Here is a 14511-nt window from a genome sequence, read left to right as displayed (position 1 = left end):
CAGGGAGAAGCAACTGACAGCTTGACTTTACTTTCAGTCCAACAATTTGTCACTCTTCAACTCTTAAAACCTGAGAGTGGTAAAAGTTTTGTTGTAATGTTTTGTTGTACGTACTAATAAAATGTTTGAAAGGGTATCACAGTTCTCTTGCAATCAACATTATGAAAATTCATTTCATGTTAATGATTGAAGGGAAAGATCTCACCGCCACCCAGACTTGCCCCAGCAAGTGTAGATTTGGAATTCAGAACTTCCAGCAAACTCAGCTAATTTCGAAAACTTGCATTTCTTTTCCCTCCTTTAATTGAGAATCACTTGCAATGCACGTTCCTTCCTAAAGCTCCTTGCGATAGTTATGCCCTGGAAGACTCTCAGATTAAAATTGGAGAGGCCAAGACTGCCTCATGGGTCTCAAGCTTGCACGTTTCCAAAATTGCTACAAATGACAACAAGTGAATGTTGCTTCTTCTGGTGGAGTATGCATACTGAGGAAATGAGCATTGTGTTTAGTCTTGAATGAGTTCCAGGCAAAGAGCCTCTGAAAAGATCCTTGAGAGGAGACTACTAGGTTTGTTTTGTGGAAATATCGGTAACCCGTATGAAAGCAGAATTTCAGTATGAACAGGAAAATGGCAGGAAAATAAAGTATTGAATACACACTGGACAGAACAACTTAGTATGTGATTGTTATGCAACAAACTTGCATCAGCACACAATCTCATCTTACATCTGTTTTACTGATGTTTTGGCAGACAGTTGACATAGCACAGACATTGCACTTATATTGCAACAAACACATTGCTGGACTAATTTCTGTAACATCATTAGATGAACTCCTAGTGCTGGATTTTCTCTAGAACAAGTTATGTTTACACTAGCGCAGGGGTCTCAAACACGCGGCCCGCGGGGTTATTTTCTGCGGCCCGCCAGCTCCCCGCCCTGCCCCCAGCGTTTACTTAGAGCAGTTCTGGCCCTGTGCGCACTAGGGGCAGGGCAGGCTCCCTGCCTGCCCACCCTGCCCTCGCGCTGCTCCGGGAAGTGACTGGAACCTGGGGTGGGGGGCAGGGGCACAAGGATCTGTGTGTTGCCCTGGCTGCTCCTCCAGGTACCTCCCCCGAAGCTCCCATTAGCCGGGAACGGGAAACCACAGCCAATGGGAGCTTCAGGGGAGGTACCTAGAGGAGCAGCCACGCCCCTCCCTCAGCGTCCCCCGCCCCCAAGGTTCCAGCCACTTCCTGGAGTGGCGCGGGGGTAGGGCAGGCAGGGAGCCTCATATTCAGTGTGCAATGGGCCGGACCTGCCCCCCAAACCCTTCCTGCAGCTGAACCCCCTGCCCTGAGCCCCCTGCTGCACCCTGCACCCTGACCCCCTGCCCTGAGCCCCCTGCTGCACCCCGCACCCCTCTTGCACCCCGAATGGGGGCAGGGAAGGGGTGGGAAGAGGCGGGGCAGGGGCGGGGCCTCATAGAAGGGGTAGAGTGGGGACGGGGACGGGGCAGCGGGTGGAGGGGGTTGTCAGTGGTGCAGCCCTCTGGCCAATGTACTAGTCCTCATGTGGCCCTCGTGGTCATTTGAGTTTGAGACCCCTACCCTAGCGTGTGATAGTTAAAATCATTCTAAAATGTATACAAAATACTGAAATAGCTGCAAAAGTCCAGGAGGAGATAGCAGGGAGTTCAAATCCTGGTATGTATTCTACTTTTCCCCAGTGCTTAATTTGTAATGAAAGAGCTGCCAGGGCTCAAGCAATTTTTTTACATTCATAACTCGTGCAGCAAGCCCAAAGGTGTCAGGGCTTTGAACTGCCAAACCTAGAGGTGCTGGGGACTCCGCCCTGGCACAAATTAAGCACTGCTTTTCCCTCTGGATTATCTAATAGTGTTAGGGATCTATTCTCCTATCAATGCACGGGTAAAGTTCCTGTAAGCGTTAGGGAGTAGAAAGTTTGTATCATAGTTAAGAAGAAACCCCAAAGCTCTCTCAGTAATGGGACTAAATCCTGGACCCTGTGTTCACAACATGAATGGGTACAGAAGACAGTTACTGTCTAGATATGCTGGCTGTGCACCAGACCAACTAATCCTGGGGATGGTTGTGCCTGATGCATCTAAAGCAGTGGTTCCCAAACTGTGGAGCATGGGGGCGGGGGAGGGGGTAGGGGGAGGGAGAGAATACCACCCAGACCCACTCCACCCCCAGCTCTGCCCTGCCCTGCCCTGCCCTGCCCGGCCCCCAGCTGTGGCCCTAGTTCCCGGGTGCGTTGCCGCACCTGGCCATGGCCCTAGCCGCTGGCTTCTGCCACAGCTCCACTCCCAGCCTGGCCCTAGCCCTGCCCCCAGCCTCAGTCCCTGGCCACAGCTCCGCTCCCGGCCCCAGACCTGCCTGCAGCTGCGGCCCCGCATCGACCCCCCTCCCCCCTTATTCGTATCTGCACCCCAGAGCCACAGCCCCACTCCCAGCCCCGGCTCTCGGGAGGTTGGGGATGCAGACAGAGCAAGGGGAGAGGGGTGATGTGAAAAATTGAAGGACCGCTGATATAGAGAGTGGAGGGGCTCTCTGATTCTGTGGTCATGTGATAAGCTGCTGAGGGATCATATACAAATGAACTCCCTTCAAGTGCATCCAGCTCCCTCTTTCCCTCACAAGATTTCTGCCAGGAGATAGGGGAGAAGAACTGGAATGGGCCTTTCTAAGGGAAAATTTGCAGGTGGGTGTACCTTTCCTTCCCCTACATCTCTGTTAGTGTGGTGAGGAAATCTTCAGCTGATCAGGCTCTCCTCCTCCCCTCATCTTTCAGCTCTTTGAATCATGCAGCCCATTCGCTCTCCCTCGGTGTCACTTAGCTAGCAATGATGCTGCCTTTTCCGCAGTAGCATTGGGAAGACACTGCTGCCAAGTGTCCCTGCTTCCATATATGGCAGTCAGAGATAGAATCACAGGAGGAATGGGATGAGCAGCCTCTGGGGAATCCTCTCTGGATTCAGAGACAACAAGAGCTGTGGAACCAGGCTTCACCATGCAGCTGGGAGGGTCTGTGGTTAGGACCACGATTTGGTCTTTGTGGTTAAGAATTGCTAATAAACAAAAGTTCCGCTAAAGCAAAACGGGAGAAAAATCTACTGGAAACATTAGAGTATTTGCATAAACTAAATTACAAGATCAGTCAATACTGACAATTGTTGGCTTCTTCTATATTAGATGTTTGTTATATATCATTCATGACTGGCTACATAGGAGAACTGTTGCTCAGTCCACCATATATGCAGTGTACATAGGCATACATCTTCCTATAACTTGCATTGCTTTATGTATCCTTAAAGCAGTACTAGCTTATGCTGAACTGATCTTGAATGAAAGAAATCCAGCAGTGAGCAAATAAAAGGATACTGTTTAGGTGGGGGGAGGGATTATTGTTCTTTTAAGGCCTGACATAAAGCTACTTTTAATTTGCATATTAAAATAGTGGTTGGGATCTTTTTTACACCTTAAGTAAACTTGTTTACATTTTTAAAATCTAGGCTTACAAACACTTTTAAATTGGTTTTGGATGTTCAAAACAAAAATCATAATGTGAGTACAACATTATGTCCTAGTATGTCTATGTAGTTCTACTTATATGATCTATACCAAGTTCTGTATGTGTATTTGTTTAAATTTGAGTCATGGAAACAAAACTTTAAAATACATAGTTGCAATAAGAATCCCATTCTGTACTGTAACATACACCATTATTGTAAAGTTACATTTGGAGCCTAAAATGATTCAGATGTAGACCTGGCTGAAATACTTTTGCCTAAATGAAATTTCAGCAAAATATGATGTCTCTGCAAAATGTTTCAGCTTTTATGAAACATCCGTTTCCACAAAACTTTTGTTTTGGGGTGGCGGAGGAGGGAGACCCTACAGATGGGTGTTTAGGGTATTGGCCTGGGATTTGGGACACCCAGATTCAAGTCCTTGCTCTGCCTGATTTGGCGTGATCTGGGATGAAAAACTGTTCTGAATCAGGCAGAGCATGGACTTAGAGCTGGGTCTCCCACATCCCAGGGGAGATCCTAGGTGTGACTGTCTGACACACCTCTCCTCCACCACAATTTTGTTTTTGTTCCTAGGTGGAACAAACACTCATTTCTAACCTCAAAATTGTCATGAAGTGGAATTTTCATCCTCTGTTCAGATCAGTTCAGATGTTTCTTTTGTCATATAAAAAAAATTCTAATTTCTTGGCTTTTGTTCACAGCGCTCTTACTTCCGAACTCTTCTCATGTATGGATTCCACTTCCTAGTATGGTTCCTCTGTGTCAAGGAAATTAGGGACACACAATGTGGGTTTAAACTGTTAACCAGAGAAGCGGCCTCCCGGACTTTCTCAGCTCTTCATATAGAACGCTGGTAAGTTCTTTCGTTTAGCTTCAATTAATTTTTCTATTTTTAATTTTTATAGCAGTTGGTTGAGGTTGTGAAAATGTAATTCCCACATGGAAACTGCAATAAACAATTTGTGCATGTATAAAAACAGCTGTTCAATCCATTTTAATCAGTTTTAGTACTTGTTTTTTGTATTGCACTTCACATTTCTTATTGTTTTAAACTATTACATGTTTGCAAAGCAATGAATTTTATATTAAGAACTACATTATAGGATATAGTTGGATATTTGGATGTATTTCTGTTAACTCCATTACCCTTCAAAGAAATGTAGGACTGGAAGGGATCTCAAGAAATTGTCAAGTCCAGCCCATGTGCTGAGGTAGGACCAAGTAAATCTGGACCCTCCCTGGCAGGTGTTCCTCTAACCAGTTCTTAAAAACCTCCAATGATTGGGGATTCCACAGCCTTCCTTGGAAGCCTATTCCAGAGCTTAATTACCCCTATAGCTAGAAAAAAAAATCCAAATATCTAACCTTACTCTCCCTTGCTTGAAATTAAGCCCATTACTTCTTGTTCTACCTTCAGGGGACATGGAGAACAGCTGACCACAGTCCTCTTTATAACAGCCCCTCAACATATTTGAGGACTGTTATCAGGTCCCACCTGAGTCTCCTTTTCTCAAAACTAAACATGCCCAGTTTTTTCTCATAGATCAGGTTTTCTAAACCTTTTATCAGTTTTGTTGTTCTCTGAACTCTCACCAATTTGTCCACATCTTTCCTAAAGTGTGGCACCCAGAATTGGACACGCTACTCCAGCTGAGGCTTCACCAGCACAGAGTAGAGTGGGACAATTTCCTCCCCTGTCTTACATATGTTACTCCTATTAATACTCTCCAGAATGATATTAGCCTTTTTCCCAGTTGCATCACATTGACTCATACTCAATCTGTGATCCACAATAACCCCCATATCCTTTTCAGTGGTACTACGCCCTACTCGTGTTTCCCATTTTGTGATTATGAGTTTAATTTTTCCTTCCTAAATCTAGTACTTTGCACTCATTTTTATTGAATTTTATCCTGTGGATTTCAAACCAATTCTCCAATTTGTCACGGTCATTTTGACTTCTAATCCTATACTTTGTAAGTACTTACAACCCCTCCCAGCATGGTGTCATCTGCATATTTTAAAAGCACACTGTCCATTCCATTAGCAAAGTCATTAATAAAAGTATTGAATAATATTTGACCCAGGACTGACCACTGTGGGTCCCCAGTAGAGACCCCTTTCCAGTCTAAAAGCAAACCATTGATAACTACTCTGAGCACAGTCTTTCACCCAATTGTGCGCCCACCTTATATTTTCATTTAGACCACATTTCCCTGGTTTGCTTATGAGAATGTCACAGAGGACTGTGTCAAACCCCTTACTAAAATCAAGATACATCATATTCACCCCCCCTCCCCCTACTAGGGCAGTAACCCTGACAAAGAAGGAAATTAGATTGTTTTGGCATGATTTGTTGTTGACAGATCCATGCAGTCAATTCCTTATAACTTTATTATCCTGTGGTGCTTACAAATTGTTCGTCTTGTGTCCAAAATGCATGTAGAAAACACAGTTTTATTTAATTTAGCATCTTTCACGTAAACCGTACCCCAAAATCGGTTGAATAATGCAGTGATGCAGAATTTCTCTTCCTCAATACTTGAGGCATACAGTATGCAAGAGGGGAGAGATGTGTTAGCTAAATTTTAATATTTATACGGAGTGTCTGCGATAAAGATACAAGAAGGCTCTTGGGCTACACTGATGAGACTCTCGATGGATGGTGATGTCTGGAACCCTGCAGTCTATCCTTACTCTGGCATGTGATATGATGAGAGATATCTGATAGTTAGAAACTTCATCAGCCTGTGTTGCTCTCTAGTACAATTTTACAACTCCTTACTCATCAACCAACCCTCCCTCAAATCATTACCTAATGAGTACCTGAAAAGTACACCACCAAGTGTCATTAGAAGAAGCCTAATATGTAAAGGAAGTTTCTGATGTACTCTGTCCATGCTGTTCTGTTTCATAAAAGTGGGCAGTAAAATGGCTCTCATTAGTCTGAAGAAGGGCAGTAAAAACCATTAATACAATTTGAATTGTTTTAGAGCTGTCTTTCGTTGTAATTTAGCATTGGAGAGGGTGATGGAATGTCCATTATTAGAGTAGCTTTGTGAGGACAGCTATGATGGGTATGTCTACACTCTGATAAAACACCCACGACTGGCATGTGTTAGCAGGCTGAGGCTCGAAAATTGCAGTGTAGACATTCGGGCTCAGGCTGGAGCCCAGGCCCTGAGGTCATGTGATGCGGGAGGGTCCCAGAGCCAAGGCTCCTGCCCAAGTCCGAACATCTACGCTGCAATTTTATAGCCTCGCAGCCCAAGCCCTGCAAGCCTGAGTCAGCTGACATGGGCCAGCTGCAAGTATTTTATTGCAGTGTAGACATGCTCATGAGACTGAAATGCTGTTTCCGCAGTAAGTGTCATAGTTTCTGTAGACTTTTTGCACCACCTCTCTTGCTAAATGGACACGGTCATGGTTGACAGGCCCAGGTTTCAGTATAATCTAGTCTTTTCAAACTGTCTTCATGTAGGAAAACCTCTCGTAGAAAGAAATTTTTTGTGTCTCATTAACCTGCCTGCTCACAAGAATAGAGTACAACATCCATGCGCGTGCTGAGAACTTTTGTCTAATAGAGCTAATCAAAAGCCTGTAAGTTTAGTTTTAGGTTGATCTTCAGCAGTTGTTGCCAAGCCATGTTGCTTCTAGGATGGAGATACAAAAATGGCTGGGGTAGGTGGGGTGCTTCAGAGATCGGGGACGTGAAAAATCTGACATTGAGTTAGAGGGGAAATACACACTGCAAGAACTTCGAAAGCAAGCTATGAGGTCTCCTCATTTCTTAAAGATGAGGATATGAAAGTGCAGAACTTAAGGACCCAGTTTGCAGAGGTACAGAGCTCCCACAACTGCTATTAAATTGGAATTGTGGTGCTCAGTACCTCTGAAAATCAGTTTCTAGGCGAGTGATTTGTCCAAGGTCACAAAGGAATACTGTAGCAGAGCCAAGAATAGAACCCATAATCTTAGAGCATAAGACTACTCATCTGTTCCTAAGGAAAAAAAGTAATTAAATTTTATAGACGTATTTCTATTAATTTGCTTGCATTAATGTTAAGGAAATTTCCATGATAAGCACAGCCCTAAAGTGTACTCCTTCAAAATATATTATTTTCTGACAGTCTCTTTAACTACAAGGAGTATCTATTACTTCAGGAGGCTGACACAACAGCTGTGCTGCAAGCAGGAGGAAACCAATGAGTATAGTTGCTCTCTGGCTTTTTCAAAGAAAATAAAGGGGTCCTTAAAGGGAAAACGATCAATCTTCTTTGTTTGAAATTCATCAGTTTCAAGTAACTCCAGTTGCTGATACCCTCTAAATAGTATGTAGTAAATAATATAAATTCCTTTTAAAAAATATGAGGATTTTGCAGCTCCTCTGACTGTTTAAGTGACTCTTCAGCAAGAGAGAAATGAGAGTGAGAAAGTGAAAATGACTATATACTCCATACAGTCAAATATGCAGAATAAACTCGGGGGGGGACTAGAGAAATATGACTTCACTTAAATAGGAATTTTGGGTGATGTGTGTAACTGTAATAGATACCAAATTTTCAGGAACAGGTGACCTTTTCAATATGGTGTCCTAACCTGCTTTAGTCAGAGGTACTGCTGTGAAGTTAGCCTTATGCTGTAGCTTACTCTGTAAATTACCATAAAGCAATACCCTTAAGGCTTTCTGATGTTTATAAAACTTGGAACCCCTTATCAAGAATGCTTGCTGTGCTCATGGAGAAAGAGTGACTTATATTTTTCCATGATTCTCTGCAAATATTCCAAAATGGCAAATTTGTCTAAAACAAGAATAATTAGTTTTTTTCCTTTGATATCTAATGTAGCTTTCAACAAATTTCTCTTCTAGTTTCACTGTGTATATTTGCATCCAGTCATTGCATGTTTTATTAATAGATTTGCCCTATTTAGCTGTTTGGAAGCATAATTCACCCTTTAGAAACAGCATTAATTATTAAATAAAACAATTTCTGCACAAAACTGTGAGACTCTGACAATCCAATAACTCAGACTCCCTTTGGATAAATCTGGGCCCTGATGCATTTGCCATGTGTAACTTGGCGGGAGCTGAGCAGCCAATCTGGCTGTGTACCAAGGAGGCTGTACACATCTCCTGAGAGTGAGTGGAAATAACATGGGGGACAGGGAGAAACCCAGCTTCTTCCTGCTGCTGCCCAACAAAGACAGTGATTCCATCCCAGCAGGCCTCTCATCAATATTAGTTAGACAGTTTGTCTTCATGGTGCCTCCACAAGGTCCCTGCAAGTGCGGGAGGGGTATGTTCACTCTGGCTCAGAGCAGCAGGGAATCCTTAATGGATTCATATACCACTTCTGGCTGATGATCTCATTCTGAGATTGTCCACTGGGGACTGGAGAGAAGCTGCTGTCGGAGAGGAAGGATAGTCTTTATGCTGCACAGGGACTCTGGGATCTGCACTGTATTACCGTCTCTGCTATGGGTTTCCTGCAAGATGTGTCCAAGTTACTTAATTTCTGTGTGTCCTATTTCCCCATCAGTAAAATGAGGAAAGTACCTCCCTAGTATTAATGAATTTATCCTCATGATACCCTTTTGAATTAGGAAAGTGCTCCAATACTATAGCGATCGGGGGGAGGAGGGGCAGCAGGGTGCTTAGAAAAGCCAACAAATAAGATCCTATTTCAGGGGCATACCTGTCTGAAGACACTGACACTGGCCTCCCTACCCACCCTTCATCAGCTCAACTCAGCTTTAAGCACTTTACTTCTGCAGAATCCTCCCCTGCCCTCTCTGCTGGGCTGACTGGATTCAGGATCATTTGGCACAGTGTAGAGCTGAGTTACATAGGAAGGACGGGACAAATACGTCCTTTTCTCCTGTATAACTCGGATCCAGGATTTGGCCCTTAGCTCTCACTTTGAGAGAATAAAACTAAAGTTGGCTCAGTCTCCCCTTAGAACTTCCTTTCTCTTGTCAGGTTGTCCCAGCCTGAACATTCACTGCAGCTTTGCATATTGATTTAAAAAAAATACCTACTCTGCCCTTCTTTCACAGAATGCTCTAGCCTATCAGATGAATAGTTAAGTAGGCTAAAAATTAGGAAACGGTGTATTTATCCCATGTCTTTTTGGTAAATAATATTTTATAGATATTTTGTTATCAAAGACCTGAACTAACAGTGTTGTAGTGATTTGTCTGGAAAAACGTACACGACAGGTACACAATAAATCTTTTACACTTTCAAGTTTTTCCTCCGTTTTTAACTCTCCCCTCCCCTTCCTCCACCCCACCCCCCAATATTCTAAAAGCATTAAGTGGCTAATCCTGCAAGGTCATAGTCAAAGTCAGAGAAATTAAGGCTAAAACCACCAAATCATCTAGTCCAACTTCCTGTATATCACAGGCCAGCACCTGTGCACTAACCCAACTCCCAGTGACATCAGGAGGAGGATGTACAGCATCTGGCAGGACTGCGTCCTGACATTGCACAATCACTCTTGTGCCTCTCAAATGCCCTTCATTTCACTCCTCAGTTTACCTACACATCACACAAACATGACTTCTCATTTAGAGTTGAAAATTATTTTACATCAAAAATAATCACAACTAAAGTTCTAGAAAGTAACTTGGACTAAAGGAATGTAACCAACATAATCTTAGGTTTCTTGCCTGAATAATTTTTTGTCCCATATTTTTGGAGCTTTGTTGCACATTTTAGCTTCAGTAAATCAAGAGATATGTCATGCCCAAAGCTAACTTCTTAAAGCAGAACAATCTTCACTCCAAAAAGTTAGCGTTCAACATTTAACACTATTCAAAATTAATAGCTTTTTTTAAAAAAAAAATGGAAGTCTTCACTTCATTATTATTGACCTGTATTCTGAGTTGGTGTCTGTAGTGAGCTATCACAGCGGAATACTTTATAAATCCTTTGACATTTGAGATTTCTAATGCAATTAGTACCAAACCAACTGTAACTCTGCAAAGTGCCCCTCTAACTGTAACTTGAATTTCTGTCGCATCAAACACAAAAAGATGAACTGCTGAGAAAGTCCTGAGAGGAGTGAAGGCTGGGGAGAAACTACTGAACCAACATCCAGTTTTGTAGTTCAAAGTGACTCCATGCTGAGCTTCTTGCATATATGGAGGAGGCCAGCTGCTCCTGCAGGCAAGGCCCCAGGAATTCCTCCCCTCAGATAAAGGGAGAAGCAGCCTTTTGTACATGCTAGAGAGAGCAAGTGCTGAATTAGCAGGGCAGCAGGAGAGAGTGCCGCGTCTTCTTTTGGAGCACTGGACCCTGTCAGAGCTGCTCCTGAAAAGAGAGAAGCAGTTATCCAAGAGATAGCTAGATTTATTTTTGTCTCTCTCAGCAGCCTGTTAACATACCTCACTGAAGGAACGAGTGTTGAGAGCACATTCTCTCTCAGTTGTGAGCCAGATATCTTTCACTAACAATATATGTGGCAATGTAAACAGTTTTCAGAGTAACAGCCGTGTTAGTCTGTATTCGCAAAAAGGAAAGGAGTACTTGTGGTGCCTTAGAGACTAACCCAATTTATTTGAGCATAAGCTTTCATGAGGTGAGCTGTAGCTCACGAAAGCTCATGCTCAAATAAATTGGTTAGTCTCTAAGGTGCTACAAGTCCTCCTTTTCTTAATGTAAACAGTGTAGATGTCCTGCTGCTAGACTGGACGGAGTGAAAAAAAACTTTTGTTTTTAAGTAGCTAGCAAGCCACCAAAAAGGAATGGTTACAGTATTTTCAGTGTTTCTTCACCAACATCTTTTAAATGGAGCCTTTTGTTTCTGTTTTCTCATCCCATGCCATGGGGACGGGGGGGGGGGGGAGGGGGGAGATGGGATGTCAAAAAAACCCTCCTGAAAATCAGATCCAAATGTTAACTTGAATTGGATCTCTTTGTGTCTTACCACTTCCACCTTTCTATTTCAGTTTCACAGTTATTGACCAGAGCATCTCCTTCTCCTTAATATTAAATCTTTCAGCAGTCTGAGAGCACAAACTCTTATTTGCTATATCTGAATTTGATGTATAGGTGCTCACAAACAGGAAAACATGGGTAGAGTTGAAATACTTTAGGTGCTCAGATACTATCATGATGAGGGCCATAGAAGTGCCTAGGTAAACTAGCGTGGGGTGTTTTTAAACTCCTTTCATTGTTTGTAAAGTGTTTTGAAATCCATAGACAAAAGGTATTCTAGACATGCAAAGCCATATAAAGGAGTATTGTATTTGTCTCATAGCATTATAAGTTACTATGCATGCATTCTATTTAGAATTAAAGGGGGGAGATTTTTTTGGGATTATTTTTAAAGCTGCCTTTTGGATAGTCTTTTGCATACCTACCAGTACAAACCAAATGTTTTTGAAATTTATTTCCGATACAGCTAAGTTTTGACATTGATCTGAAATGAGAGCAATCTCCAAACAAAGAGCATATGCTTTGTTTTAGGCTTTGAATCTGATTAAACCACTAATCTATTTCTCAGAAATAGATTATGCACATTTTTTAAATTTAAACTTAAAAAAAAAAGTTAAAAGGCTTATATTAAAAGCATAACAGAGACAGTTGGGAATTACTTGTTTCCAGATTTAAAGAGAAGATATTTCTATTTCTACAACTACAATCTTAACCTGAAAGATGATCTGTTTTTTCTTTTGATTTTCTTTTTTAAAACCATAAACTACTGAAGGAAGTTTAGCCAATCAGATGGCTACACTGGCAGATAGTAAATTTTAAGTCAGAAATACTGTCCTTTTCTGACCCAAAGGGATCTCTTAAAAGTTCCTTGCATCTTGGATTCCTTTCCCTGCAGGAAGGAATCAAATATTCCAGGTGTTGTTTGATGGATCCTGCCTCATACTGGATTCTAGTCACATTAGGGAAATTCCAAGTGTATTTTTTATTCCTCTCAATGATTGACAATTAGATGCTTTCTGTACCTCTGTGACAGGTTAAATTTATGTTTTGTTAGGCAACTCACAGCTGATTGATGGGAAGAAACATTTTGTTTGTATAATTTTGCCTGAAGAGGGTGCCTCGTGTTGTGGTACCAACTGTTTCTTCTTAAAATTACGCTGAGCTAGTGAACATTGTAAAAATAATTAACTTTCATTTGTTTCTCCAATATAAGCACTAAGTGTGCACTTTTACCTCAAATATTACTGGTAAAATGGCACCACCTTATTCCACAGATCCAAGTCTTGCTGTATCCGCTCGCTATCCGCTCGCTTAAGTGACACAAGTTTTGTCCCTCCTCTTAGTCCTGCAGAGCCAATACAAATAAGGGAATGAGTTGGATTTGCTGCAGAGTTATTTGTTAACTAAGGCCTGGCCTAAACTTAACTGTCGGCTAGGAGAGGTTTTAAAAAAAAAAAACACCTAAACAAACCACTTCCCTAACCGACATAGCTATACCAGGGGAAGGGGTTGGGGGAAACAAAAACGAAGCTTACAAGAAGTGGAAGATTGGACAAATGACCAGGGAATAGTATAAAAATATTGCTCAGGATGCAGGAGTGAAATCAGGAAGGCCAAATCACACCTCGAGTTGCAGCTAGCAAGAGATGTTAAGAGTAACAAGAAGGGTTTCTTCATGTTTATTAGCAACAAGAAGAAAGCCAAGGAAAGTGTGGGCCCCTTACTGAATGAGGGAGGCAACCTAGTGACAGAGGATGTAGGAAAAGCTAATGTACTCAATGCTTTTTGTGCCTCTGTCTTCACGAACAAGGTCAGCTCTCAGACTACTGCACTGGACAGCACAGCATGGGGAGGAGGCGATCAGCCCTCTGTGAAGAAAGAAGTGGTTCGGGACTATTTAGAAAAACTGGATGAGCACAAGTCCATGGGGCTGGATGCGCTGCATCCGAGAGTGCTAAAGGAGTTGACGGATGTGATTGCAGAGCCATTGGCCATTATCTTTGAAAACTCATGGCAATCTGGGGAAGTCCCGGATGACTGGAAAAAGGCTAATGTAGTGCCCATCTTTTAAAAAGGGAAGAAGGAGGATCCTGGGAACTACAGGCCAGTCAGCCTCACCTCAGTCCCTGGAAAAATCATGGAGCAGATCCTCAAGGAATCAATTCTGAAGCACTTAGAGGAGAGGAAAGTGATCAGGAACAGTCAGTATGGATTCACCAGGGGCAAGTCATGCCTGACTAATCTAATTGCCTTCTATGACTAGATAACTGGCTCTGTGGATGAGGGGAAAGCGGTGGACGTGTTGTTCCTTGACTTTAGCAAAGCTTTTGACACGGTCTCCCATGGTATTCTTGCCAGCAAGTTAAAGAAGTATGGGCTGGATGAATGGACTATAAGGTGGATAGAAAGTTGGCTAGATTGTCGGGCTCAACGGCTAGTGATCAATGACTAGTCTAGTTGGCAGCCGGTATCGAGTGGAGTGCCCCAAGGGTCGGTCCTCGGGCCGGTTTTGTTCAATATCTTCATAAATGATCTGGAGGATGGTGTGGATTGCACCCTCAGCAAGTTTGCAGATGACACTAAACTGGGAGGAGAGGTAGATACGCTGGAGGGTAGGGATAGGATACAGAGGGCCCTAGACAAATTAGAGGATTGGGCCAAAAGAAATCTGATGAGGTTCAACAAGGACAAGTGCAGAGTCCTGCACTTAGGACGGAAGAACCCCATGCACCGTTACAGACTAGGGACCGAATGGCTCGGCAGCAGTTCTGCAGAAAAGGACGTAGGGGTGGCAGTGAACGAGAAGCTGGATATGAGTCATTGGTGTGCCCTTGTTGCCAAGAAGGCCAATGGGATTTTGGGATGTATAAGTAGGGGCATTGCCAGCAGATCGAGGGACGTGATCGTTCCCCTCTATTCAACATTGTTGAGGCCTCATCTGGAGTACTGTGTCCAGTTTTGGGCCCCACACTACAAGAAGGATGTGGAAAAATTGGAAAACATCCAGTGGAGGGCAACAAAAATTATTAGG

At 42.9% G+C, this 14511-nt stretch overlaps 1 protein-coding gene across 6 annotated transcripts in view; it reads left to right on the top strand.

The window, feature by feature from the left end:
• The window catches only part of ALG5 (ALG5 dolichyl-phosphate beta-glucosyltransferase), a 47427-nt gene that overhangs the window by 21754 nt on the left and 11162 nt on the right, over positions 1-14511 (top strand). For all 6 annotated transcript variants that reach the window (XM_073342339.1, XM_073342348.2, XM_073342330.2 and 3 more), the window contains one exon: positions 4240-4391. In XM_073342339.1, coding sequence (XP_073198440.1) covers positions 4240-4391 — 152 coding nt within the window. The remainder of the gene's footprint in view (positions 1-4239; positions 4392-14511) is intronic.

This window comes from Lepidochelys kempii, chromosome 1, assembly GCF_965140285.1.
Source record: "Lepidochelys kempii isolate rLepKem1 chromosome 1, rLepKem1.hap1, whole genome shotgun sequence".
Classification (NCBI taxonomy): Eukaryota; Metazoa; Chordata; order Testudines; family Cheloniidae; genus Lepidochelys; species Lepidochelys kempii.
This window is presented reverse-complemented; position numbering and strand designations above follow the sequence as displayed.